Source organism: Anabrus simplex, chromosome 1 (assembly GCF_040414725.1).
Source record: "Anabrus simplex isolate iqAnaSimp1 chromosome 1, ASM4041472v1, whole genome shotgun sequence".
Classification (NCBI taxonomy): Eukaryota; Metazoa; Arthropoda; class Insecta; order Orthoptera; family Tettigoniidae; genus Anabrus; species Anabrus simplex.
Window position 1 is genome coordinate 1,797,284,852 of NC_090265.1, and position 24,979 is coordinate 1,797,309,830.

The 24,979-nt window shown below is 43.3% G+C and overlaps 1 protein-coding gene across 1 annotated transcript in view; it reads left to right on the plus strand.

Annotated features, from left to right (window-relative positions):
* LOC136858776 (EF-hand domain-containing protein D2 homolog) overlaps positions 1-19,944 on the plus strand; it is a 237,609-nt gene extending 217,665 nt beyond the window's left edge. Inside the window, exons 2-4 of the mRNA XM_067138569.2 lie at positions 7,876-8,023; positions 12,505-12,639; positions 16,495-19,944. Coding sequence (XP_066994670.2) covers positions 7,876-8,023; positions 12,505-12,639; positions 16,495-16,674 — 463 coding nt within the window. The 3' untranslated portion in view covers positions 16,675-19,944. The remainder of the gene's footprint in view (positions 1-7,875; positions 8,024-12,504; positions 12,640-16,494) is intronic.
* Positions 19,945-24,979: the final 5,035 nt, after the last annotated feature.

Below are 24,979 nucleotides of genomic sequence, written 5' to 3' on the forward strand. Positions count from 1 at the left end.
ACTCTGTGAGGAACACCACGGGTCTCCTTTACCTGTGTGTAGTACCACTATGTGAGGAACACCACGGGTCTGCTTTACCTGTGTGTAGTACCACTATGTGAGGAACACCACGGGTCTGCTTTACCTGTGTGTAGTACCACTCTGTGAGGAACACCACGGGTCTGCGCGTTGTCTGTGAGTAGCAGGCTTAGCCACTCTGTGAGGAACACCACGCGTCTGCGCGTTGCCTGTGATTAGCAGGCTTAGCCACTCTGTGAGCAACACCACGGGTCTGCGCGTTGCCTGTGAGTAGGAGGCTTAACCACTCTGTGAGGAACACCACGGGTCTGCTTTACCTGTGTGTAGTACCACTATGTGTGGAACACCACGGGTCTGCGCGTTGTCTGTGAGTAGCAGGCTTAGCCACTCTGTGAGGAACACCACGCGTCTGCGCGTTGCCTGTGATTAGCAGGCTTAGCCACTCTGTGAGCAACACCACGGGTCTGCGCGTTGCCTGTGAGTAGCAGGCTTAACCACTCTGTGAGGAACACCACGGGTCTGCTTTACCTGTGTGTAGTACCACTATGTGTGGAACACCACGGGTCTGCGCGTTGTCTGTGAGTAGCAGGCTTAGCCACTCTGTGAGGAACACCACGCGTCTGCGCGTTGCCTGTGATTAGCAGGCTTAGCCACTCTGTGTGGAACACCACGGGTCTGCTTTACCTGTGTGTAGTACCACTATGTGTGGAACACCACGGGTCTGCTTTACCTGTGTGTAGTACCACTATGTGTGGAACACCACGCGTCTGCGCGTTGCCTGTGAGTAGCAGGCTTAGCCACTCTGTGAGGAACACCACGGGTCTGCGCGTTGCCTGTGATTAGCAGGCTTAGCCACTCTGTGTGGAACACCACGGGTCTGCGCGTTGTCTGTGATTAGCAGGCTTAACCACTCTGTGAGGAACACCACGGGTCTGCGCGTTGTCTGTGATTAGCATACTTAGCCACTATGTGTGGAACACCAGGGGTCTGCGCGTTGTCTGTGATTAGCAGGCTTAGCCACTCTGTGAGGAACACCACGGGTCTCCTTTACCTGTGTGTAGTACCACTCTGTGAGGAACACCAGGGGTCTGCGCGCTGCCTGTGATTAGCAGGCTTAGCCACTCTGTGTGGAACACCACGGGTCTGCGCGTTGCCTGTGATTAGCAGGCTTAACCACTCTGTGAGGAACACCACGGGTCTGCGCGTTGTCTGTGAGTAGCAGGCTTAGCCACTCTGTGAGGAACACCACGGGTCTGCTTTACCTGTGTGTAGTACCACTATGTGTGGAACACCACGGGTCTGCGGGTTGCCTGTGATTAGCAGGCTTAGCCACTCTGTGAGGAACACCACGGGTCTCCTTTACCTGTGTGTAGTACCACTCTGTGAGGAACACCAGGGGTCTGCGCGTTGCCTGTGATTAGCAGGCTTAGCCACTCTGTGAGGAACACCACGGGTCTGCGCGTTGTCTGTCATTAGCAGGCTTAGCCACTCTGTGAGGAACACCACGGGTCTGCTTTACCTGTGTGTAGTACCACTCTGTGAGGAACACCACGGGTCTGCTTTACCTGTGTGTAGTACCACTCTGTGAGGAACACCACGGGTCTGCGCGTTGTCTGTGATTAGCAGGCTTAGCCACTCTGTGAGGAACACCACGGGTCTGCGCGTTGTCTGTGAGTAGCAGGCTTAGACACTCTGTGAGGAACACCACGGGTCTCCTTTACCTGTGTGTAGTACCACTATGTGAGGAACACCACGGGTCTGCTTTACCTGTGTGTAGTACCACTCTGTGTGGAACACCACGGGTCTGCTCGTTGTCTGTGAGTAGCAGGCTTAACCACTCTGTGAGAAACACCACGGGTCTGCTCGTTGTCTGTGACTAGCAGGCTTAACCACTCTGTGAGATACACCACGGGTCTGCTCGTTGCCTGTGTGTAGTACCACTCTGTGAGGAACACCACGGGTCTGCGCGTTGCCTGTGATTAGCAGGCTTAACCACTCTGTGAGGAACACCACGCGTCTGCTCGTTGCCTGTGACTAGCAGGCTTAGCCACTCTGTGAGGAACACCACGTGTCTGCGCGTTGCCTGTGATTAGCAGGCTTAGCCACTCTGTGAGGAACACCACGGGTCTGCGCGTTGCCTGTGATTAGCAGGCTTAGCCACTCTGTGAGGAACACCACGGGTCTGCGCGTTGCCTGTGATTAGCAGGCTTAGCCACTCTGTGAGGAACACCACGGGTCTGCTTTACCTGTGTGTAGTACCACTCTGTGAGGAACACCATGGGTCTGCTTTACCTGTGTGTAGTACCACTCTGTGAGGAACACCACGGGTCTGCTTTACCTGTGTGTAGTACCACTCTGTGAGGAACACCACGGGTCTGCGCGATGCCTTTGATTAGCAGGCTTAACCACTCTGTGAGGAACACCACGCGTCTGCGCGTTGCCTGTGATTAGCAGGCTTAACCACTCTGTGAGGAACACCACGCGTCTGCTCGTTGCCTGTGAGTAGCAGGCTTAGCCACTCTGTGAGGAACACCACGGGTCTGCGCGTTGCCTGTGATTAGCAGGCTTAACCACTCTGTGAGGAACACCACGCGTCTGCTCGTTGCCTGTGAGTAGCAGGCTTAGCCACTCTGTGAGGAACACCACGGGTCTGCGCGTTGTCTGTCATTAGCAGGCTTAGCCACTCTGTGAGGAACACCACGCGTCTGCGCGTTGCCTGTGATTAGCAGGCTTAGCCACTCTGTGAGGAACACCACGGGTCTGCGCGTTGTCTGTGACTAGCAGGCTTAGCCACTCTGTGAGGAACACCACGGGTCTGCGCGTTGCCTGTGATTAGCAGGCTTAGCCACTCTGTGAGGAACACCACGGGTCTGCGCGTTGCGTGTGATTAGCAGGCTTAGCCACTCTGTGAGGAACACCACGCGTCTGCGCGTTGCGTGTGATTAGCAGGCTTAGCCACTCTGTGAGGAACACCACGGGTCTGCTCGTTGTCTGTCATTAGCAGGCTTAGCCACTCTGTGAGGAACACCACGGGTCTGCGCGTTGCTTGTGATTAGCAGGCTTAGCCACTCTGTGAGGAACACCACGGGTCTGCGCGTTGCCTGTGATTAGCAGGCTTAGCCACTCTGTGAGGAACACCACGGGTCTGCGCGTTGCCTGTGATTAGCAGGCTTAGCCACTCTGTGAGGTACACCACGCGTCTGCGCGTTGCCTGTGATTAGCAGGCTTAGCCACTCTGTGAGGAACACCACGGGTCTGCGCGTTGCCTGTGTGTAGTACCACTATGTGTGGAACACCACGGGTCTGCTTTACCTGTGTGTAGTACCACTCTGTGAGGAACACCACGGGTCTCCTTTACCTGTGTGTAGTACCACTATGTGAGGAACATCACGGGTCTGCGCGTTGCGTGTGATTAGCAGGCTTAACCACTCTGTGAGGAACACCACGGGTCTCCTTTACCTGTGTGTAGTACCACTATGTGAGGAACACCACGGGTCTGCTTTACCTGTGTGTAGTACCACTATGTGAGGAACACCACGGGTCTGCTTTACCTGTGTGTAGTACCACTCTGTGAGGAACACCACGGGTCTGCGCGTTGTCTGTGAGTAGCAGGCTTAGCCACTCTGTGAGGAACACCACGCGTCTGCGCGTTGCCTGTGATTAGCAGGCTTAGCCACTCTGTGAGCAACACCACGGGTCTGCGCGTTGCCTGTGAGTAGGAGGCTTAACCACTCTGTGAGGAACACCACGGGTCTGCTTTACCTGTGTGTAGTACCACTATGTGTGGAACACCACGGGTCTGCGCGTTGTCTGTGAGTAGCAGGCTTAGCCACTCTGTGAGGAACACCACGCGTCTGCGCGTTGCCTGTGATTAGCAGGCTTAGCCACTCTGTGAGCAACACCACGGGTCTGCGCGTTGCCTGTGAGTAGCAGGCTTAACCACTCTGTGAGGAACACCACGGGTCTGCTTTACCTGTGTGTAGTACCACTATGTGTGGAACACCACGGGTCTGCGCGTTGTCTGTGAGTAGCAGGCTTAGCCACTCTGTGAGGAACACCACGCGTCTGCGCGTTGCCTGTGATTAGCAGGCTTAGCCACTCTGTGTGGAACACCACGGGTCTGCTTTACCTGTGTGTAGTACCACTATGTGTGGAACACCACGGGTCTGCTTTACCTGTGTGTAGTACCACTATGTGTGGAACACCACGCGTCTGCGCGTTGCCTGTGAGTAGCAGGCTTAGCCACTCTGTGAGGAACACCACGGGTCTGCGCGTTGCCTGTGATTAGCAGGCTTAGCCACTCTGTGTGGAACACCACGGGTCTGCGCGTTGTCTGTGATTAGCAGGCTTAACCACTCTGTGAGGAACACCACGGGTCTGCGCGTTGTCTGTGATTAGCATACTTAGCCACTATGTGTGGAACACCAGGGGTCTGCGCGTTGTCTGTGATTAGCAGGCTTAGCCACTCTGTGAGGAACACCACGGGTCTCCTTTACCTGTGTGTAGTACCACTCTGTGAGGAACACCAGGGGTCTGCGCGTTGCCTGTGATTAGCAGGCTTAGCCACTCTGTGTGGAACACCACGGGTCTGCGCGTTGCCTGTGATTAGCAGGCTTAACCACTCTGTGAGGAACACCACGGGTCTGCGCGTTGTCTGTGAGTAGCAGGCTTAGCCACTCTGTGAGGAACACCACGGGTCTGCTTTACCTGTGTGTAGTACCACTATGTGTGGAACACCACGGGTCTGCGGGTTGCCTGTGATTAGCAGGCTTAGCCACTCTGTGAGGAACACCACGGGTCTCCTTTACCTGTGTGTAGTACCACTCTGTGAGGAACACCAGGGGTCTGCGCGTTGCCTGTGATTAGCAGGCTTAGCCACTCTGTGAGGAACACCACGGGTCTGCGCGTTGTCTGTCATTAGCAGGCTTAGCCACTCTGTGAGGAACACCACGGGTCTGCTTTACCTGTGTGTAGTACCACTCTGTGAGGAACACCACGGGTCTGCTTTACCTGTGTGTAGTACCACTCTGTGAGGAACACCACGGGTCTGCGCGTTGTCTGTGATTAGCAGGCTTAGCCACTCTGTGAGGAACACCACGGGTCTGCGCGTTGTCTGTGAGTAGCAGGCTTAGACACTCTGTGAGGAACACCACGGGTCTCCTTTACCTGTGTGTAGTACCACTATGTGAGGAACACCACGGGTCTGCTTTACCTGTGTGTAGTACCACTCTGTGTGGAACACCACGGGTCTGCTCGTTGTCTGTGAGTAGCAGGCTTAACCACTCTGTGAGAAACACCACGGGTCTGCTCGTTGTCTGTGACTAGCAGGCTTAACCACTCTGTGAGAAACACCACGGGTCTGCTCGTTGCCTGTGTGTAGTACCACTCTGTGAGGAACACCACGGGTCTGCGCGTTGCCTGTGATTAGCAGGCTTAACCACTCTGTGAGGAACACCACGCGTCTGCTCGTTGCCTGTGACTAGCAGGCTTAGCCACTCTGTGAGGAACACCACGTGTCTGCGCGTTGCCTGTGATTAGCAGGCTTAGCCACTCTGTGAGGAACACCACGGGTCTGCGCGTTGCCTGTGATTAGCAGGCTTAGCCACTCTGTGAGGAACACCACGGGTCTGCGCGTTGCCTGTGATTAGCAGGCTTAGCCACTCTGTGAGGAACACCACGGGTCTGCTTTACCTGTGTGTAGTACCACTCTGTGAGGAACACCATGGGTCTGCTTTACCTGTGTGTAGTACCACTCTGTGAGGAACACCACGGGTCTGCTTTACCTGTGTGTAGTACCACTCTGTGAGGAACACCACGGGTCTGCGCGATGCCTTTGATTAGCAGGCTTAACCACTCTGTGAGGAACACCACGCGTCTGCGCGTTGCCTGTGATTAGCAGGCTTAACCACTCTGTGAGGAACACCACGCGTCTGCTCGTTGCCTGTGAGTAGCAGGCTTAGCCACTCTGTGAGGAACACCACGGGTCTGCGCGTTGCCTGTGATTAGCAGGCTTAACCACTCTGTGAGGAACACCACGCGTCTGCTCGTTGCCTGTGAGTAGCAGGCTTAGCCACTCTGTGAGGAACACCACGGGTCTGCGCGTTGTCTGTCATTAGCAGGCTTAGCCACTCTGTGAGGAACACCACGCGTCTGCGCGTTGCCTGTGATTAGCAGGCTTAGCCACTCTGTGAGGAACACCACGGGTCTGCGCGTTGTCTGTGACTAGCAGGCTTAGCCACTCTGTGAGGAACACCACGGGTCTGCGCGTTGCCTGTGATTAGCAGGCTTAGCCACTCTGTGAGGAACACCACGGGTCTGCGCGTTGCGTGTGATTAGCAGGCTTAGCCACTCTGTGAGGAACACCACGCGTCTGCGCGTTGCGTGTGATTAGCAGGCTTAGCCACTCTGTGAGGAACACCACGGGTCTGCTCGTTGTCTGTCATTAGCAGGCTTAGCCACTCTGTGAGGAACACCACGGGTCTGCTTTACCTGTGTGTAGTACCACTATGTGTGGAACACCGTAAGTCTACGTTACTCATGATCAATACCGCTACATGAGAAATGCCATGGTTTTTACTTTACTAGCAATAAGTACCCTTACGAGGGGCCATTGAGCTGGATTTTGGACCCCCTTTAGACAACAAGCATCATCGATTTAGGATTGTGCTTTGGAAGAAGTCCCTTGTTCAGTTTATACTATTGTTACTTTCTGGGAAGGTGCAGTCAAATCCACTGATAGTTTTAAGTTAATCATCATTTTTTTTTTGCTTTACGTCGCACCGACACAGATAGGTCTCATGGCGACGACGGGACAGGACAGGGCTAGAAGCGGGAACGAAGCGGCCGTGGCCTTAATTAAGGTACAGCCCCAGCATTTGCCTGGTGTGAAAATGGGAAACCACGGAAAACCATTTTCAGGGCTGCCGACAGTGGGATTCGAACCTACTATCTCCCGAATACTGGATACTGGCCGCACTTAATATAATCATTGTTCATCGTCTCTTCTTTTGAATTCTAGTCACTGGATTACTTTTGGAATTATTTTTAACTCTCAGTATTGTGAGCTGGATCGTCCGCTTATTCATTCTTGGTCAACACGTTTTTAATTCTGGTCAGTGGATGAGTTTTGTACTTTTAATTGTCATTACATTAGGGGCTGATGACTTAGATGTTTGGCGTCCTTAAATAACTTCGTTCATTTTAGTGCCTGTTTTCCTGGACGGCAGGTGATGGGTTGCTCATTCTTGAGTTGATAATGTAGATTCTTCCTTTGATAACAGGCTTCACGTTGGTCATTTCTTTTTGTGCACTGGACTTCTCTGTATTGTGCGGATATTGTTTTCATTCCTCTTCTGTGACCTTTCTTGGGCGCATGTGTTATACGTAAGAGCAACTAAAAGACGATCGCACGATTCAGAAACCAAAAGGTGCAAGAAGAGGATAACAAATTCAACTGGGTTTTGCACATATACTCATTTCTCCTGTAGCATTCAGTTTCAATGTTTAGAACATGTATAATATTTGCTGACTTTTTTTATTGTTATAGACAGTTATTTGCTAATCTTTTCTTTATAGAGGAATGTAATGTTGAAATTAAATCACTGAATAATTAAGAGTTATTTGATATTCCCATTATCTGACAGTACAGGAAATATTCTTCCACAGTGTAAAGGGGCTGTTTATTTATTTTGGCAGGAAGAGGAGGGCGAATATTATAGATCCCGCACTGGCTGTAATTCTTTCGCATTATTTTTACTATGATCACAAACCATCAATTGCCTCATAGGCTTGTATCTGTCAGAGCTGTTCAGAATGATTCTCCAAATACTGAGTCATGTTTTCTTCTCTTGTTGCTAGGTATGATGAAGGAAATGACGGCTACTTGTGCCTGGGTGAACTCAAGAGGATGATGGAGAAGCTGGGCGCACCACAGACACACCTTGGTCTGAAGGCCATGATCAAAGAAGTTGATGAAGATGGAGACGACAAAATCAGCTTCCGAGAGGTAAAGTAACCTATCTTTATGTTACAAGCTCTATATTAGCCTTGCACCCCATCACTGCTCCACGTTTGGAAGAGAAAAATGTTCTGTGTCTCATGTTCGCGATAAATTACAAAGGGGTACATGAAAACATAAATATCCCCCTGTGTGTCATTTAACTGTGTTGCTATCCTATGCACATCGGAGAGACAACACTTAGGATGTTTGTAAAAACAGGCAGAACGCCACGCTCAGATGGGAGGCAGAGTTTCAGTTTAAGCTTTAAACAAGTAATCAGTAAAAATATGCCTTCGCTAGTGTTTGGTATGTCTTCTGGTATAGGCTAGAACAATTGTGTTACTTTCATTGTCCAGTCTCTGTCTTATCCTTGGCTTTGACAAATGAAAGTGACCGAGGCATGAGTGATGCTAGTAATGCCATTCCTTATGCAGCCAGTCCCTGCTATGAATAGTGTAAAAATGTTTCTCATAGAGTCGGTTGATGCATGCATTTCAGTGGACTTGGCAGACTGGTGTGTAATAGCAACTTCTGGCTCGGCGAGGAAAGCAACGGTAAACTACCTCACTCATTTCCCTAGTACGGCTCTTCAGTGGTGCCTAGGCCATCTATGTCGGCTGATGGCGGAGCTGTTGAGGATCCAACCAGCCTTAGAGCTCAGGACTGAACATATACATACTATCAGTAAATTACTTCACAGGACGGAGATCATTGACATTATTTTTGCATGGTGCTGCAATGATGCCAAAGTTTGCAAAGTAAAACATATTAATTACTTAATTTTGTGTGGGTTTTTTAAACATAGACTCAGTGAGTGCCTATCATCAGAGACTGAGCATGGTACTTACGAACTTCCTACATGATTTTAGCCATAATTATTATTTTAGTTAATGACTTCTAGCATTTCAATTAATTTGCCATTTATTTTACCAAATTCTCATCGCTAAACCAAAGTACATCTTTGCATTTGCTGAAAGGACGCTCTGCAGCGATACTTGAAAGAATACATATGTTCACTTTTGGAATCTGTCTAAATAACAATAATAATAATAAAATTGAAATAAAATAAATTAATAATAATAATAATAATAATAATAATAATAATAATAATAATAATAATAATAATAATAATAATAATTTCGACTAAGTGATAACAGAGTTTTAAAACAATTATTTAATTACTTTTGGAATAGTAAATCAAAAAACAATTGGTTTCAAGAAGTCCAAAGTGATTTCGCGGAGTTGAATATTACCATGCAAATCATAGAAAACAGAGGCGAGAAAAGTATTTTGAAGAATAAATGCATCAGGCTTCCTCTGACCACTGTACCTTCTATGGGTATATAATGTCTTCTCTGACAATACATTTGATTTCAAAAATGATAAAATGATTAATCCACACAACATTTTTAGTCCTATGATTCGGTTCAAAGTTTTCCTTACGAATGCTCTTAACCCAATTTTGTCTTAATACTAGGTCTTTTGGAAATTGGAACACTGAAACTCTTACTTACATCCAGGCACACAGCACATTAAACTATAAACATATTGCTTAAGTAACTAAAAATGAAGAAAAAAAAACTTTCAGGGAAGAACACGAGAACCAACATTATCCTTATAACCACCGATATTGTTGGAATAAATAAGCTCTTTGAGAACAAACAGCTTCTTACGGTACTGAAAGATGATCTGTAACCTTCTTAAGACTATAAATAAATATAATGTACTATTAATAATATTCAAATCTCCGTAAATATTTGGTAACAACACGGCTTACACAAATCAAAACAAACGCATGCTAGCACTCCATTATGGAAGGTTTCGATAGGTCGGTTAAGGTCTGAGAAATTGTAGTTGGTCTCGGCCTGGCGTTCGCTTGTCTCGCAGAACTTCATCTTTATGACAGTATTTGCTTGGTATGTACTTGAAGCGGTTTATTGCGGGGTAGGTACGCTTTGGTAATCACCGTTCTTGTATCTTCTGGCACAGAAACCAATTTAATGGGCTTGTAACAAAAAATGGTTTATTACCGGCATTACGACTGTCTGTAACAGCTTACGACGGCTTTGGGATACAGTCAGGATACAAAGTAAGCAGAACTGAGTGTTGACTGGAAAGTGCAAATCGAATTGGACTTTCCTAGTACCGGTACCATTTCGTAAATTAACAAAACATTAGTGGGAGAAGAAACCGTTTCTTTTACAACTAAAGAGGACAAACATTTCGCGGCTGCAGCACGCGGCAAGGCTCCACAACTGAGCTGTGAGGCGGTCGGTCTGTACACACACACATTGTGAGGAGACAGTATGTACTGGTATTTGTACATAATAAAAACGCACGATTGGTCGCATCTGCGGAAAAGGATTCCCTTAGTGTACAGTAGTCATTACTAGGGATCGGGCAGATTAGCTTAGAAATCCTGTGGGACAAAATTGCGGCACCTCGGCGTCTCCGGAAACTGTTAAAAGTACAGTCATGATATAGGCTTTTGGGCTTACGCCGTGTCAATTAAATTAGGTGAAATTCTTTAGGTTTGCAGAGAATTTTGCTCCGAGTCATCAGAAGAAAAGCTCAACTGTCCACGAGAAGGGCTTCTCAAGCAATGAAGTTTGAATTTAGACAGATTACCTATTTGTTCTTTTCCTAGCTTATTCTTAAATGATTTCAATGACACTGGGAATTTATTGAACATCTCCCTTGGTAAGTTATTCCAATCCCTAACTCCTCTTCCTATAAATGAATATTTCCCCCAATTTGTCCTCTTGAATTCCAACTTTATCTTCATATTGTGATATTTCCTACTTTTAAAGACACCATCCAAACTTATTCGTCTACTGATGTCATTCCACGTCATCTCTCCGCGGACAGCTCGGAACATACCACTTAGTCGAGCAGCTCGTCTCCTTTCTCCCAAGTCTTCCCAGCCCAAACTTTGCAACATTTTTGTAAACTACTCTTTTGTGGGAAATCGCCCGGAACAAATCGAGCTGTTTTTCTTTGGATTTTTTCCAGTTCTTGAATCAAGTAATCCTGGTGAGGGTCACATACACTGGAACCATACTCTAGTTGGGGTCTTACCAGAGACTTATATGCCCTCTCCCTTACATCCTTACTACAACCCCTAAACACCCTCATAACCATGTGCAGAGATCGGTACCCTTTATTTACAATCCCATTTATGTGATTACCCCAGTGAAGATCTTTCCTTATATTAACACCTAGATACTTACAATGATCCCCAAAAGGAACTTTCACCCCATCAACGCAGTAATTAAAACTGAGAGGACTTTTCCTACTTGTGAAACTCACAACCTGACTTTTAACCCCGTTTATCATCATACCATTGTCTGCTGTCCATCTCACAACATTACCAAGGTCATTGTCCGACTCGTTGGCTGAATGGTCAGCGCACTGGCCTTCGGTTCAGAGGGTCCCGGGTTCGATTCCCGGCCGGGTCGGGGATTTTAACCTTCATTGATTAATTCCAATGGCCCGGCGCTGGGTGTTTGCGCTGTCCACAACATCCCTGCAACTCACACACCATACACAACACTATCCTCCACCACAATAACATGCAGTTACCTACACATGGCAGATGCCGCCCACCCTCATCGGAGGGTCTGCCTTACAAGGGCTGCACTCGGCTAGAAATAGCCACACGAAATTCTTACTGTTTTTTTGTATGTCTTTCTTGTTATTTTGCTGATGATGAGCTCTAAGCTAGGTCGAAACATGTCCAAGGTTGTAACCTTTAAACAGGCCATTTAATAAATGGCAGAAGTGCATTGAATAGGTGGAGCTAATATAATTGAATTCTTTTAGAATTTCATCATACCTCATAGATAAGAAGCCGAATGTTCTCTGCCTGAGAAAGAATCCATGCAAAACGTTTGTATGTTCCATGCTGTTAGTTTGAGATAATAATGTGAACATGACCAATGTTAAAAGAGGGCTTTGTAAGGGTCGACAGAAAGGAAGTTTGATAGAAGTTTCTTTCTATTCTGTAATAAGATAAACTTCATTCGTATTTATTTTGTTGTAAAGGTCACCATGACCATTTCACAAATAGCTGGGGATTCAAAAGCCCGTGCCCCTACTGTTTACGCAAATCTTTAAACAGAAACATCTTGCAGCATTGAAGCAGCGCTCTACTCATTGAAATCTAACGTGGTATTGCATACAAATCTCCTCTCTAAAATTAACCAGTGCTTGTGTCTCAATTAATTTAGCATATTCAAGGACCTAGGGCTTCAAGATGACGACAGCTTCTGCTGAGTAGATTAATATAGCCTGTAAGAGGAAAGAGTGGACCAGTTAACTGAGTTGTAGGACAGTATACGGCACATTAGTAGTTTGTCGAGTAAGTTATGGACTTGTACTCAGTTGTGAAAATGTTCTCTCTCTCTCTTAACTTCCTGTCCATCCCATCCATTTTCTTTTCCATATATTCTAAAGCGATTCCTAATGAAACACTGTTTGTGTTCCAGTTTCTACTGATCTACCGGAAGGCGAAAGCAGGGGAGCTTACAGAAGACAGCGGACTTAGCAAGTTGGCCCAACTCACAGAAATCAATGTTGAGGAAGTGGGTGTTGGTGGAGCCAAGAACTTCTTCGAAGCAAAAGTGAGTGTTTCTTATGTCATACATATTTTATGAATTTTAGAATTAAATTATAACCCAGTCACTTTCTTTATTTTGTTCACCAAGCAAGGACTTCTATTTTAATAAAAGTAGACATCAAAAAATAAAGAATTACAGCCTTTTTTGTTTTCTACACTTTCCATTAGCTTAATGCATTTTAATATATATATTACAGTATTTTTGTGATGATTCTTGTAATGGGGATTGTAAAAGGTGTCTTGAGAACGTAAGTTAGTTCATTTGGGAGACATAAGCAAAGGTATTAACTGGGAAGAGGAATAAACGTGCAACAGAGACCAACAATGTGGAAATTGGTCTGGAACTTGTCTCTCAGAGAAAGAATCACAGTTCAAGGAGAGGAAATCACTTCTCTGAGATTTGACGATGATATTACCATTTTATTTGAGTCTGCAAGTGATGTGGAGAAACTGGTCGATAGTATAGACACAGAAGGTGTACTGGATAAATATGAATACATCTAAAACACAAATAAAGGAATGCAGAATGCAGGTGAATGAAATGCAGTGATGAAAGGAGTATCAGATGAGGAAATTAAGCCTCAATGGATGTAGATAAACACTGCTAACAGAATAACCAAAGATGGCAGAAGTAATGAAGACATGCCATACCCACCTCAAACATATGCTTATTGGAAAGGTGTTGCATGTAGTGTCATACTGAGTGGAACTGTAGCATTGACAATAACTAGTGAAGAAAGAAAGAGAACAGAAGTCTTTGAAATGTGGTGATATCAAACTGTTCTAGGCAGGACACAAAGAAGATATACCTAGTGAATCAAGTCCATGTGAGAATGGAAAGGAAGACGCAGACTGATAGAGCATTTGTTCAGTTCAGTTTTGGCGGAGGTGCAAGATAAAAGATGAAAGGAACATGCCAAGACAAACAAATTTGGGTTGATGTAAGACAAGATGGTTAAGTAGAGATGAAGGGTTTAACATGGGAAGGGTAGCTTGGATGTCACCATCAAACCAGTATATGGTCTGGTGAGTCAAATAAGAAACAATAACATCATATGGAAAAGAAGAAAGGATGAATTCGGTAAAGAATTGGCCTATTCAGAGCCTAAGAAAATAACTTCCTAATACACTTGGGTTGGAACTGCGTGAGATGGCAAATGTGGCTGTGGGGACAGAAGGTTTATTTTGTGGTTGTGGTGTGTTTCCCGTTGGGATCACTTCAGAAAAGGCTAGAAGAACAACAGATAGGGAATCTGCCACCTGGGCGACTGCCCTAAATGCAGATCAGTAATGATTGATTGACTGAGTGCTTTACCCATTGTGTGTCGTAGTGCGCTTAGTAATCAGTTACCAACATTCTATGTCCGTAATATTAAAAGAAGCGTTTTGACAGATAGTGCTTGCACAGTGTTGCCACATTCCTGCATTCCGTTCTCCTTCCTGCCGCTGCCACCTCGCTTGTTCGTTCAGACCTCTCAGAACTGAGAGGTTTGGCAACTCCATGCAACAGGTTTATACCGCATTGGACCCGCCCACGTTTCCATGGCAACCATACCCACCCACCCAGGCACATATTAAACGGACGTCCCTCTGTCAGAACGCATCTTTCAATGTTACAACCAATAGTGAGCACACAAAAACTTGGTGAGAGATAGCTGTTTTTTTACTTTTATAAAAAACTTCCATTTACATCACACCAATTCAGATGGATCTTACAGTGATGGTGGGAGACGACAGGGCTAGGACTCAGAAGGAAGTAGTCATAACTTGAATTAACGTACAGCCTAGTGTGAAATTGGAAAATAATGGAAAAGCATCTTCAGGGTTGTCAGCAGTAGGGTTCAGACTCGCCACGTCCTGAATGCATTACATTTTCGTTCAAGGAGTAGTTTCGACCTAACTGTAGGTCATCAACAGCCATAAAACAAATCACAAATACACCAAATAAAATAAACAATGTACAGACACAATGGCCTTAAAATAAAAATGTATGCACGACCCATAGAATCCAAGTTAAAACTGGTTATATAAATACGTTCTGTTAAAAGTTCAATTGATTTAAGACACAGTGCAGTGTCAGTGACATTAAACCAAGTATGCATCAAAGTAAGGCTCAAGAAATGCGTTGCACTATGTTAAAAATTTGTTTTTTATAGAGATTCATAAAATGCTGGTTAAGGTTGACGCATATTTTTGTGATCAGAGTTCAATACGGATCAGTTATCATGAAATTTATATCTTTTAATTACAACTAAACAGCTCAAACAGCACAGCCAACTTGTTAGGTGGAGGGATCCACTTGTTATCAATACAGTTGCTCGTGTGCAACTACAGTCTAACAAACGTGTAGTCTATACATTGTCTCATATCGAACATAAGACTCTGGTTCTATAAAGAACAAACTCCATGCCACTACAGCCCTGATGGGTCTTGAACTACCAAGCGACCGCTGCTCAGCCCAAAGACCTGCAGAGTATTAGGTGACACATGGTCAGTGCGATGAATTCTCTCGGCTGTTATTCTTGGTTCTCTAGATTGCAACCACCATCTCACTGTTAGATAGCTCCTCAATTCTAATCAGCTACACTGAGTGGACCTTGAACCAGCCCTCAGATCCAGGTAAAAATCCCTCACTTGGCCGGGAATTGAACCCAGGGCCTCTGGCTAAGAAGCAGGCATGCTATCCCTAGGCTCTAGTTCTATGAAGTTGTGAGATTTGCAGTATGTCTTCCCACAAAACAGAAGTTTCCTTATAACACAGCAGTTGTTGAATTATAACTTTCTTTTGTTAGAGAAATTCACATGTTCTTCAATATAATATTTTCTAGTTCTTACAAGTTTAATTTTATGTGGTACCTTTTCTTCCTCAAAATAGTAATTCACACTTCATTTTCAAGTGGAAAAGTGGACTTTGGTCTTGTAATTAAATTCAATACAGCAATCAATCGATCAATCAATCAATCAGTCACCATTGATCTGTATTTAGGGCAGTCACTCAGGTGGCAGATACTCTGTCTGTTGTTTACATAGTCTTTTCTTAAATATCAATATCGAAGGCAGCTAAGACAGAAAGGACACACAATAATTTTTGTGAGAATTCTTTGAGTCCGTTCATTTTACAATGGTTTTGCCCACATTAAGGACTTCTTCAGTGAAATCTTATTTCATTCAAATCAACATGACATAATTATCAGAAAATTATACATTAGTGTGTTTAATGAGAAGAGAAACGCTTTCTGCTCTTGTTTTCAAACAGTTGTCATGTGACGGGTGAGGGAACGAGAACTGAAACATGTAGTTTCAAAAGTTGGTAAACATTTTTGTTAAACTATAAGAGGAATAAGAAATTAATTCTCATTGTACTATTTGGTATTTGATTACTTATGGAGCTAACATTACATACGTATATATTCAGTGGTACACTTCATGCACGATAAACTGGAAAGAAGGGGCTAGGAAAGCCCAGGACCTACAGCAGGCAGGGCAGGCATTTCTTACAGTTCCTGTAACTGCAGATGTGCCCTGAAAGTAATTCATCCTCAACACCCACTTAAAACTTGTCAAACACACTTATAATGCACATTCAATTTAGTGTGGCCAATAAATAATAAAAAGTGAAAACTGCTCAAAATTCAAAAAGAAAAACATTTAAATAGAAGAATGAAGCAATAGAAAGGTATTTACCATGAATGGAGGACTTCTCACTGCTTTTCCATCCCACCTAGGAGTTTGCAATATTTTAGGATACTGAAACGTGTTGATTCTTTGTTTCATTAATGTTGAATCCCTCCAAATGAGTCATTTCTATCGGTTCAAAATAGATCATGCAACAGTTCTTAAACAATCTATTTGTTTTCAGATTGAAGAACTGCGTAAAGGCAGTAAGTTTGAAGATGAGATACGCCAGGAACAAGAACAACGAAAGCGAGAAGAGGAGGAAAAGGCTCAACGTAAGGCTATGTTCAAGCAGCGTGCAGCTCTCTTCCAGAATGGTAGCACCAACGGGAACAACAGCTGCAATGGCAATGTCCAGACATGAGGAGATACCTAGACTGTTATTACTCATTACAAAGTCTGCTTAAAAGTTTCACTGGCCTCACGTTCTAACTCAGTGTTTTAAATCATGAGTGTAAATTTATTCCTCTTTTCTTAAAACATGATTTTATACAGATGGATTCGTTTCCTCTAATTGGACGTTCAATAAGTCATTCATCATTGACAGGAGCTGATGGCCAGACTGTTATTTTTTTAAATATTTTTTTTTTTTTGTACAAAGCTAAGATTTCTCTCAGAAATCTTCCTAGTCATAGAATCTGAAAATCTTAGGTCATACATCCTTTAGAAATCTTTGGTTTTGTATGATTATCTTTATTTCTGGAAAAGTCTAAAAGAATTCCTATGAAGAATTCACTGTGAATATATAAATATATTAAATTAAATCTGTAGTCTAAATTTGTTAGATATCATAATAAGTAAAGTTCTAATTCTAAGTTAAATCTGGCACTAGATTTTGATCTCTTAGAAATTTAGATTTATTATTCTGTTGAGAATCAGCTTAGTTTTTAAGCACTCAATTCTGCTTGATTTTTAAAATAAATAAATGAATGGATTGGTTCTGTGAAGTCACAAAATGGGCTGTAACTTCCACTTCCTTGACATGCATTTATGCACAAAAAGACTTACGGAAGATAAAATTAAATGAGGAAATTAAAATTGTATTTTTGCATTACATTCCCTGAAAGGACTGAACAGTAATGTGGTTCCAAAATCAATTTATTTTGATAGTCAGTATACCTGAGAAGAAAACTATGAGTGGTCTTGTTTTCTATTGACAGCTCTAGTTGAGAGTGTAGGGAGGTATGTACTTGTAACAGTATGTGGATTACATATACAATTTTACTCCATTGATAAAAGATAACTTTTGCACATTTTAAGTGCCATACTATAAAAAATATTAGTATGGTTTAGAAATTGGCACGGTTACAAATTGGGCCTACTTTAACTGGATTTCAGAAATGACAAACACAGGATAATTACGCTGTTAAATTGTTTACGGACCAAATTTTCTGTTGGAATATACTAGAACCTCCAATTCCTATTACTTTTAATGGTCTGTATACAGTACTAATTTATTCATCCCCAAGTAACTTGAAATTAGTGAAGAGCTCGTCCCTCCAAGAGCTCATGAAATACAATCTACTTATGGACTTGGAGTTCTTCAGCACAGCATTTTTGTTAAGCTATAAGAGGAATAAGAAATTAATTCTCATTGTACTATTTGGTATTTCATTACATACGGAACGTATATATTCAGTGGTACACTTCATGCATGATAAACTGGAAATAGATCTAGCTTTGTGTCTTATATCCTGGGTGTGCTCCGAATTTCCAGCTCTAAATATATTGTCAGGCTGAGTGGCTCACATGGTTGCGGCACTTTTGACCCCAACTTGGCAGGTTCGATCCTGGCTCAATCCAGTGGTAATGAAATGTTGTATGACTTTTAGTGCCGGGATATCCCAGGAAGGGTTCGGCTCGCCAGGTGCAGGTCTTTCGATTTGACTCCCGTAGGCAACCTGCGCCTCATGATGAGGATGAAATGATGATGAAGACTAAGGTTAAAATCCCCAACCCGGCCGGGAATCGAATCCAGGACCCTCTGAACCGAAGGCCAGTATGCTGACCATTCAGCCAACGAGTCAGACAGTCCAGTGGTATTTGAAGGTGATCAAATATGTCAGCCTCGTGTGGGTAAATTTACTGGCACTTAAAAGAACTCCTGCAGGACTAAATTCTGGCACCTCGGTATCTCAAAAATCCGTAAAAGTAGTTAGCGGGACGTAAAACAAATAACATTGTTTTCCGAATATACTTTTATAGAAAATGCAAGATTCCAAAGTTCAGAAAGCAGATTCAAAAGTTTGTAACTCCGCGTCTAAAATTTACCTTTTATGTCTACATGAATTAAATGGAAGACTTCATTTTTGCAGTACAGTTTACTGTATTTTCTTGAGTTACTGAGTTTTGCAGCTAACTCATACAAAAATTATTGAAAAACTATTCACATAAGACTCAAGTATCAAAAGACATCACATTTCAGTACATATATGTGAAAGGAGACTAAAAACTGCTTTGTTATTTTCTATCTGTTTAACGTTGCCCTATTGGACGAGTTACCGTGCTGTTAGGGGCGTGCAGCTGTGAGCTTGCATCTGGGAGATAATGAGTTTGAGGCCAACTGTCGGCAGCCCTGAAGGTGGTTTTCCATTTTCACACCGGCGACGGTCCGGCCGCTTTCTTCCCACTCCTAGGCCTTTCCTATCCCATCATCGCCATAAGACCTGTCTGTGTCAGTGCATTGTAAAGCCAGTTCTAAAAATAAAACATTGCTCTAACAGAGATTGATTTTTATAATGTTCGGATAGGTAAAGGGTATAACTAGAAGCCTTAATTATTATACGGCCCTGCCATTTGCATGGTATGAAAATGAGAAACCACTGAAAACAATATTCAGGGCTGCTGACGGAGTTTGACCACCCATCATCTCTGAAACACAGGCTTCCAGCTACCATGACCAGTACTATATAGCCGAGTCGCTCAGTGTCTGTGCTGTAAGAAGATGGCTGGTTTTGTCTTGTAATGAGACTATTCTTACCCCAGGAAGACTTTTAAATGTTGGTTGTGGTTGAGCGCTCCTCACGTGAAGGGCAGAACACTGAAGGCTGCCGTTTGGAAGCCGTTGTTTCTCAGTTGTCTAATTTGCATGTTTGTCACTTCACAACACTGGAAAGGGGAGATAGGAAGGGGTTCTGTTTCTTAGACCATCAAAATGATAGCTGATAACTGAGAACAAAAGTGAGTGCACTACTCGCCCTGTGACTGATGGATGATTGTTAAAAGGAATCAACTTTTAGGGCACAAAAATTGGACAGAAGAGTATTGGAGTAACACATGAGCTGTCAATAGAAATTATGTATGTATTTAATATATGAGTGACATTACTATTCCTTATGTGGATCTCTGTTTCAACCTAAAGAATGGATTGACTGCTGTCTGAGATTTGTATCTCTAGCATTTAGTTTCACTTAAATCTTTTGAATTGGAAGTTGTTAAGGATTTGCCACCTTCATTATTTCTTTTGCCTTTCTTTTTACATTTGTAAAGGATTGAAATTTCTGTAAATACTGTATCTTAATTAGGATTTAAGTGACATATTCTACTAATTTAGCGAGTGTACAGAGTATTGAATATGTAAACTTGTTTCTGAGTTCTTGATGTTTGAAATAAATTCAGACTGTATTTTATTGAATTTTACTGTTTATAAACTTTGTGAACTGTTTTCTTTCATGTACTGATAGTTTAAATAAAGCTCAATCAGATTTTTTAACGTTTTTAGTTGAATTTATTTCCAGAACCTTACACAGGCTCTTGACCCCACAAGATTATTATAATAAGCCCTTGCCCTACACCATGAATTATTGAGATGATGAATTAAGTCTTCTGCGGGCCAGCTGTATTGGCTGCAGCAGTCTCTGTTCCAGAATTGCAGATCCCATGCAGTGGGGCCACGTAGGCAGCCTACGTACTTTGTGGGCTGCTATCTAGCAACAAAAGGAGAATTCTGCTGGACAGTTGCTATTTTATTTGGTAACACAGAGTGCGTCACCGGAGATCTTAACCGTGCCTACAACAATGACCCAGAGTGCCAGTAGCGGCGATTAGTGAGGGGGTCAGTCGCCGCCCCACTTTGTGGAGAAAACGTTACATTTTAAGCCCTTGAAACTAGGAATTTAGGAATTATTAAAAACAGTAATTTGTACAAGCCTCATTGTCTTATCAGCTAATTCTGTCCTTTATTTTCGTTAATTGTTAACAGAATAATTAGCAGAAATGTCATTCATCGCGTCTAACCAATCTGTACAGCTCCACAACGAGTAGTGGAGATTGCATGTGCTGTGAGGAAGGGAGCAGGGGTAGCCGCGCACATTCGTCAGTCTCTTTAGTGTCTGTTAGTTTCTTGGTATGTAGTCAAATATTAAATGATTTTTAACTGTATAATCACACCATACTTTTACTGAGTGGTAAAAGTTCTTTTCGTATAGTATTGAATCAAAATCTCAAAAGACCGGCCAAGTTGGCCGTGCAGTTAGGGGGGGCGTGGCTGTGAGCTTGCATCCGGGAGATAGTGGGTTTGAATCCCACTGATGGCAGCCCTGAAGACGTTTTTTTTTGTGGTTTACCATTTTCACACCAGCCAAATGCTGGGGCTGTACCTTAATTAAGGGCACGGCCGCTTTCTTCCAACCCCTGGGCCTTTCCTATCCCATCGTCGCCATAAGACCTATCTGTGTCCGTCCAACGTAAAGCCACTAGCAAAAAAAAAAAATCTCAAAAATCTATTATTACCACACTTGTGTTGGTAAACCGTCAACCTTTACCTCTTTGTCAAAAGTCGTTCGGAGAGCATCAGAAACCTTACCATTTTGTAGCTTTTTGTTTTTCAGTTCAGCTGTATCCCTCAAACCCAGGTACTGTCTGTTGTCTGCACATCTCTTTGCCCCCTCCCCTCCCATCGCCGCTACTGTGGAATGCCACGATCTATGACTGCCCTTCAGAAATGGACTACGTAAGCTGGAATGGAACCAATGAATATTGAATTTTCACGACCGCATTGTAATCGAAACCGACTTTCAACCTATTAGGTCGTGTTACGTACATTTAGTACGTATTGAAGAGATGTTAAGTACAGAACAAAAATGGCCAACCAGACACCAGTGGGATCCGAACCCACAACCTCTGTACTTAACATCTCTTCAATACGTACTAAATGTACGTAACACGACCTAATAGGTTGAAAGTCGGTTTCGATTACAATGCGGTCGTGAAAATTCAATATTCATTGACTTGGCCCTCAACGGGCAACTTAAACGCACTCTACAGTGAGATGGTAGTAGTACCAGACCTGTAGCTTAGATCCTTTCCAACAGAACAAAGATGGCCTAGGCCACCATAGCTCAATTGGTAGAGCAACCGACGCAAAATCGGGAGGTTGTCGGTTCGGATCCCACTGGTGTCTGGTTGGCCATTTTTGTTCTGTACTTAACATCTCTTCAATAGTACTAAATGTACGTAATACGACCTAATAGGTTGAAAGTCGGTTTCGATTGGAATGGAACCCTTGATCATAAGCTGGACACTTCCACAGATCCGCCCAGGTACCTTCATAATGAGTGACTACAGTAGGATGGTGTGAAATAGTTTGCACCTTCTTTTTTGTTTTGAAGTTGGTTAAACATGGCACTAACACACTGAAGATTTTTGGTGATGCAAGGACAGAAAGAGGCTAGGATTGAGAAAGCACACCCTAGCATTTGCATGGTGAAAATGGAAACTGTGGAAAGCCTTTCTCAGGACTGCAGGCGATAGGATTCAAACCCACCAGCTCTCAAATGCAAGTTTAGAGGTACACATACTTCGTGTCTTATGTTTTCGTATGTGAGAGAGAGCAGATATTACATTGGTAGTGCATTTGAAACCATCTACCACCTTTCACTGCCCTAGGTCATACCGTAAAATGGGGTAACTTTGGCCACTGACAAATGGCAACACTTATTTTCTCCTGCCTCCTATACTGAAAAAGATGAACCACTTGCAACATCTAAAATGTACGTACAACAGAATGCTCTATCAACACTCGATAGTCCAAAGAACACTGGCGGGCTCATTTTTTAGTCAAATTTTTTTTGCAGCCCTGACTATTGTCTTGTCTGGTAACAGCAGAAGACAAACTGTTATCTAACCCCAGTATTAGATTCTCCATTCCAGTGGTGTATGGGGTCAAAATGTAAGTACGTCTGGTAAATTATCAACCCAAATTTGATGCATTTTATTCAAATTGGTTTTTCAGGGAATAGTTTTGTGATAAAAGTTGTTCTCTTGTGGAGTAACCTCGGCCATGCCAAGAACATAAAGGAAAACATTACGCGGTCACGGGTATTGTAATTACAATCCCGTTTACTTCAAGAATGCTTTAGAAGAGGTTAATAAAGCTATATGAACAATAAACTGGATAGTTTATCCCAACAGGGAGGGGAAAGATGGTTCCATTTTCAATTATAAATAGATGGATATCAGTTGACATGGACCATGCACATTTAAGAACTTGAGTGACAGCCCAGATATTTTCTAATTTAGAAGACAATGTATTATGAGAACAGTCTACAAGATTGCTTCTTTTCTGATCTCCTTTTCTCCCCATACAATTGGGCTTTATGATTTTCATACCTTTTATTATCTTTTGTACCATTACAAATATTTAGGTAATGCAACATGTAATTTGTAATATCATACATTGCTTGTCGCTTAGGCTAAATAAAATAGTTTCTTCTATGAGGAAAATGTGAATTTGATCACTATACATCTGTTTCACCACAAATCGTTTTAATTTGTTTGTGATTGTTGATGCTGGGCATTCTGTAGGTTTTTAGAAAACATTTGTGGTGGCTGAAGTAACACTACATCAAAGAAAACTTTGTTTCTTGAGTTATTTTTATGGCAGCCGAAATTACCCCAAAACACTGGCCACTATTTTGATAATCATAATTCATTACTGAATAACAATTAGAATTATTTTCATATTTTAAAATGAAGAACAAACATGGCAGAACTTATATTATATTTTTCAGAAAATTGGAGGGAATATTTCACATTTTAATTTTAAAAATATACGAGAAAGTGGCCGAAGTTACCTCGTTTTACGGTACTTGTTCTGCTGGAAAGGATCTAAGCTACAACTCAACGGTAGAGCAAGCGACGTAAAATCGGGAAGTTGTCGGTTTGCATCCCACTGGTGCCCAGTTGGCCATTTTTGTTCTGTACTTAACACCTCTTCAACACGTACTATGTATGTAACATGACATAATAGGTTGAATGCAGATTTTGATTACAATGCGGTCGTGAAAATTCAATATTCATTTACCGATGATGTCTGAAATGCAACGTAAGTCACGGACATGGGATTATTTTGAAGAGATGCCACATAGCATAGTTAAAAAGAAGTAAAATAGGTCAGCAGAAATGCTTCTAGAATGACCCAGCACCTAACATATAATATCACTGGAGGGGAATCATCACAGAGAACATCTCCGATCCGCCCTGCATCACAAGATGCTACCCTGTTGACAACAGCTGCAAGGTATTCAGGTAGGTATGAACGCTATCTACAGTTGTTAACAAATTATACAGAGTTATTCAGGTAAGATGTTCATTACAAATAACTCTTGAACTGTTTGATACACTGACGTTATTTTTACTTTCCTTACCTCCTCTGCGAACCATGTGACCTTGCCGCGGTGGGGAGGCTTGTGTGTCCCAATGATGCAGATAGCCGAGCTGCAGGTGCAACCATATCGGATGGGTATCTGTTGAGAGACCAGACTAACGAATGGTTCATCGAAAGGGGGGTAGCAGCCTTTCGATAGTTGCAAGGGCGGCAGTCTAGATGATTGACTGATACGGCCTTGTAATAATACTCAACATGGCTTAGCTGTGTTGATACTGCTACACGGCTGAAAGCAACGGGAAACTACAGCCGTAACTAACTCCCGAGGACATGCAGCTCTCTCTGTATGAATGATGTACTGATGATGGCTTCCTCCCAGGTAAAATATTCCGGAGGTAAACTAGTCCCCCATTCGGATCTCCGGGTGGGGACTACATGAGAGGGGGCGATCATCAGGAAGATGGATACTGACATTCTGCGAGTCGGAGCGTGGAATGTTAGAAGTTTGAATCGTTGTGGTAGGTTAGAGAATCTAAAAAGAGAGATGGATAGGCTAAAGTTAGATGTAGTTGGTATAAGTGAAGTACGGTATGTTGGCAGGAAGAACAAGATTTTTGGTCAGGCGACTACCGAATTATCAACACAAAATCAAACAGGGGAAATGCAGGAGTTGGTTTAATAATGAATAAGAAAATAGGGCAGCGGGTAAGCTACTACGACCAGCATAGTGAAAGAATTATTGTCGTCAAGATAGACACCAAACCAATGCCCACCACAATAGTGCAGGTCTATATGCCTACTAGTTCAGCGGATGATGAGGAAATCGAAAGAATATATGAGGAGATAGAAGATTTAATACAATATGTAAAAGGTGACGAGAATCTAATTGTGATGGAGACTGGAATGCAGTGTTAGGCCAAGGAAGAGAAGGTAATACAGTAGGAGAATTTGGATTGGGACAAAGGAACGAAAGAGGAAGTCGGCTGGTTGAATTCTGCACTGATCATAATTTAGTCCTTGCCAATACTTGGTTCAAACACCACAAACGACGGCTGTATACGTG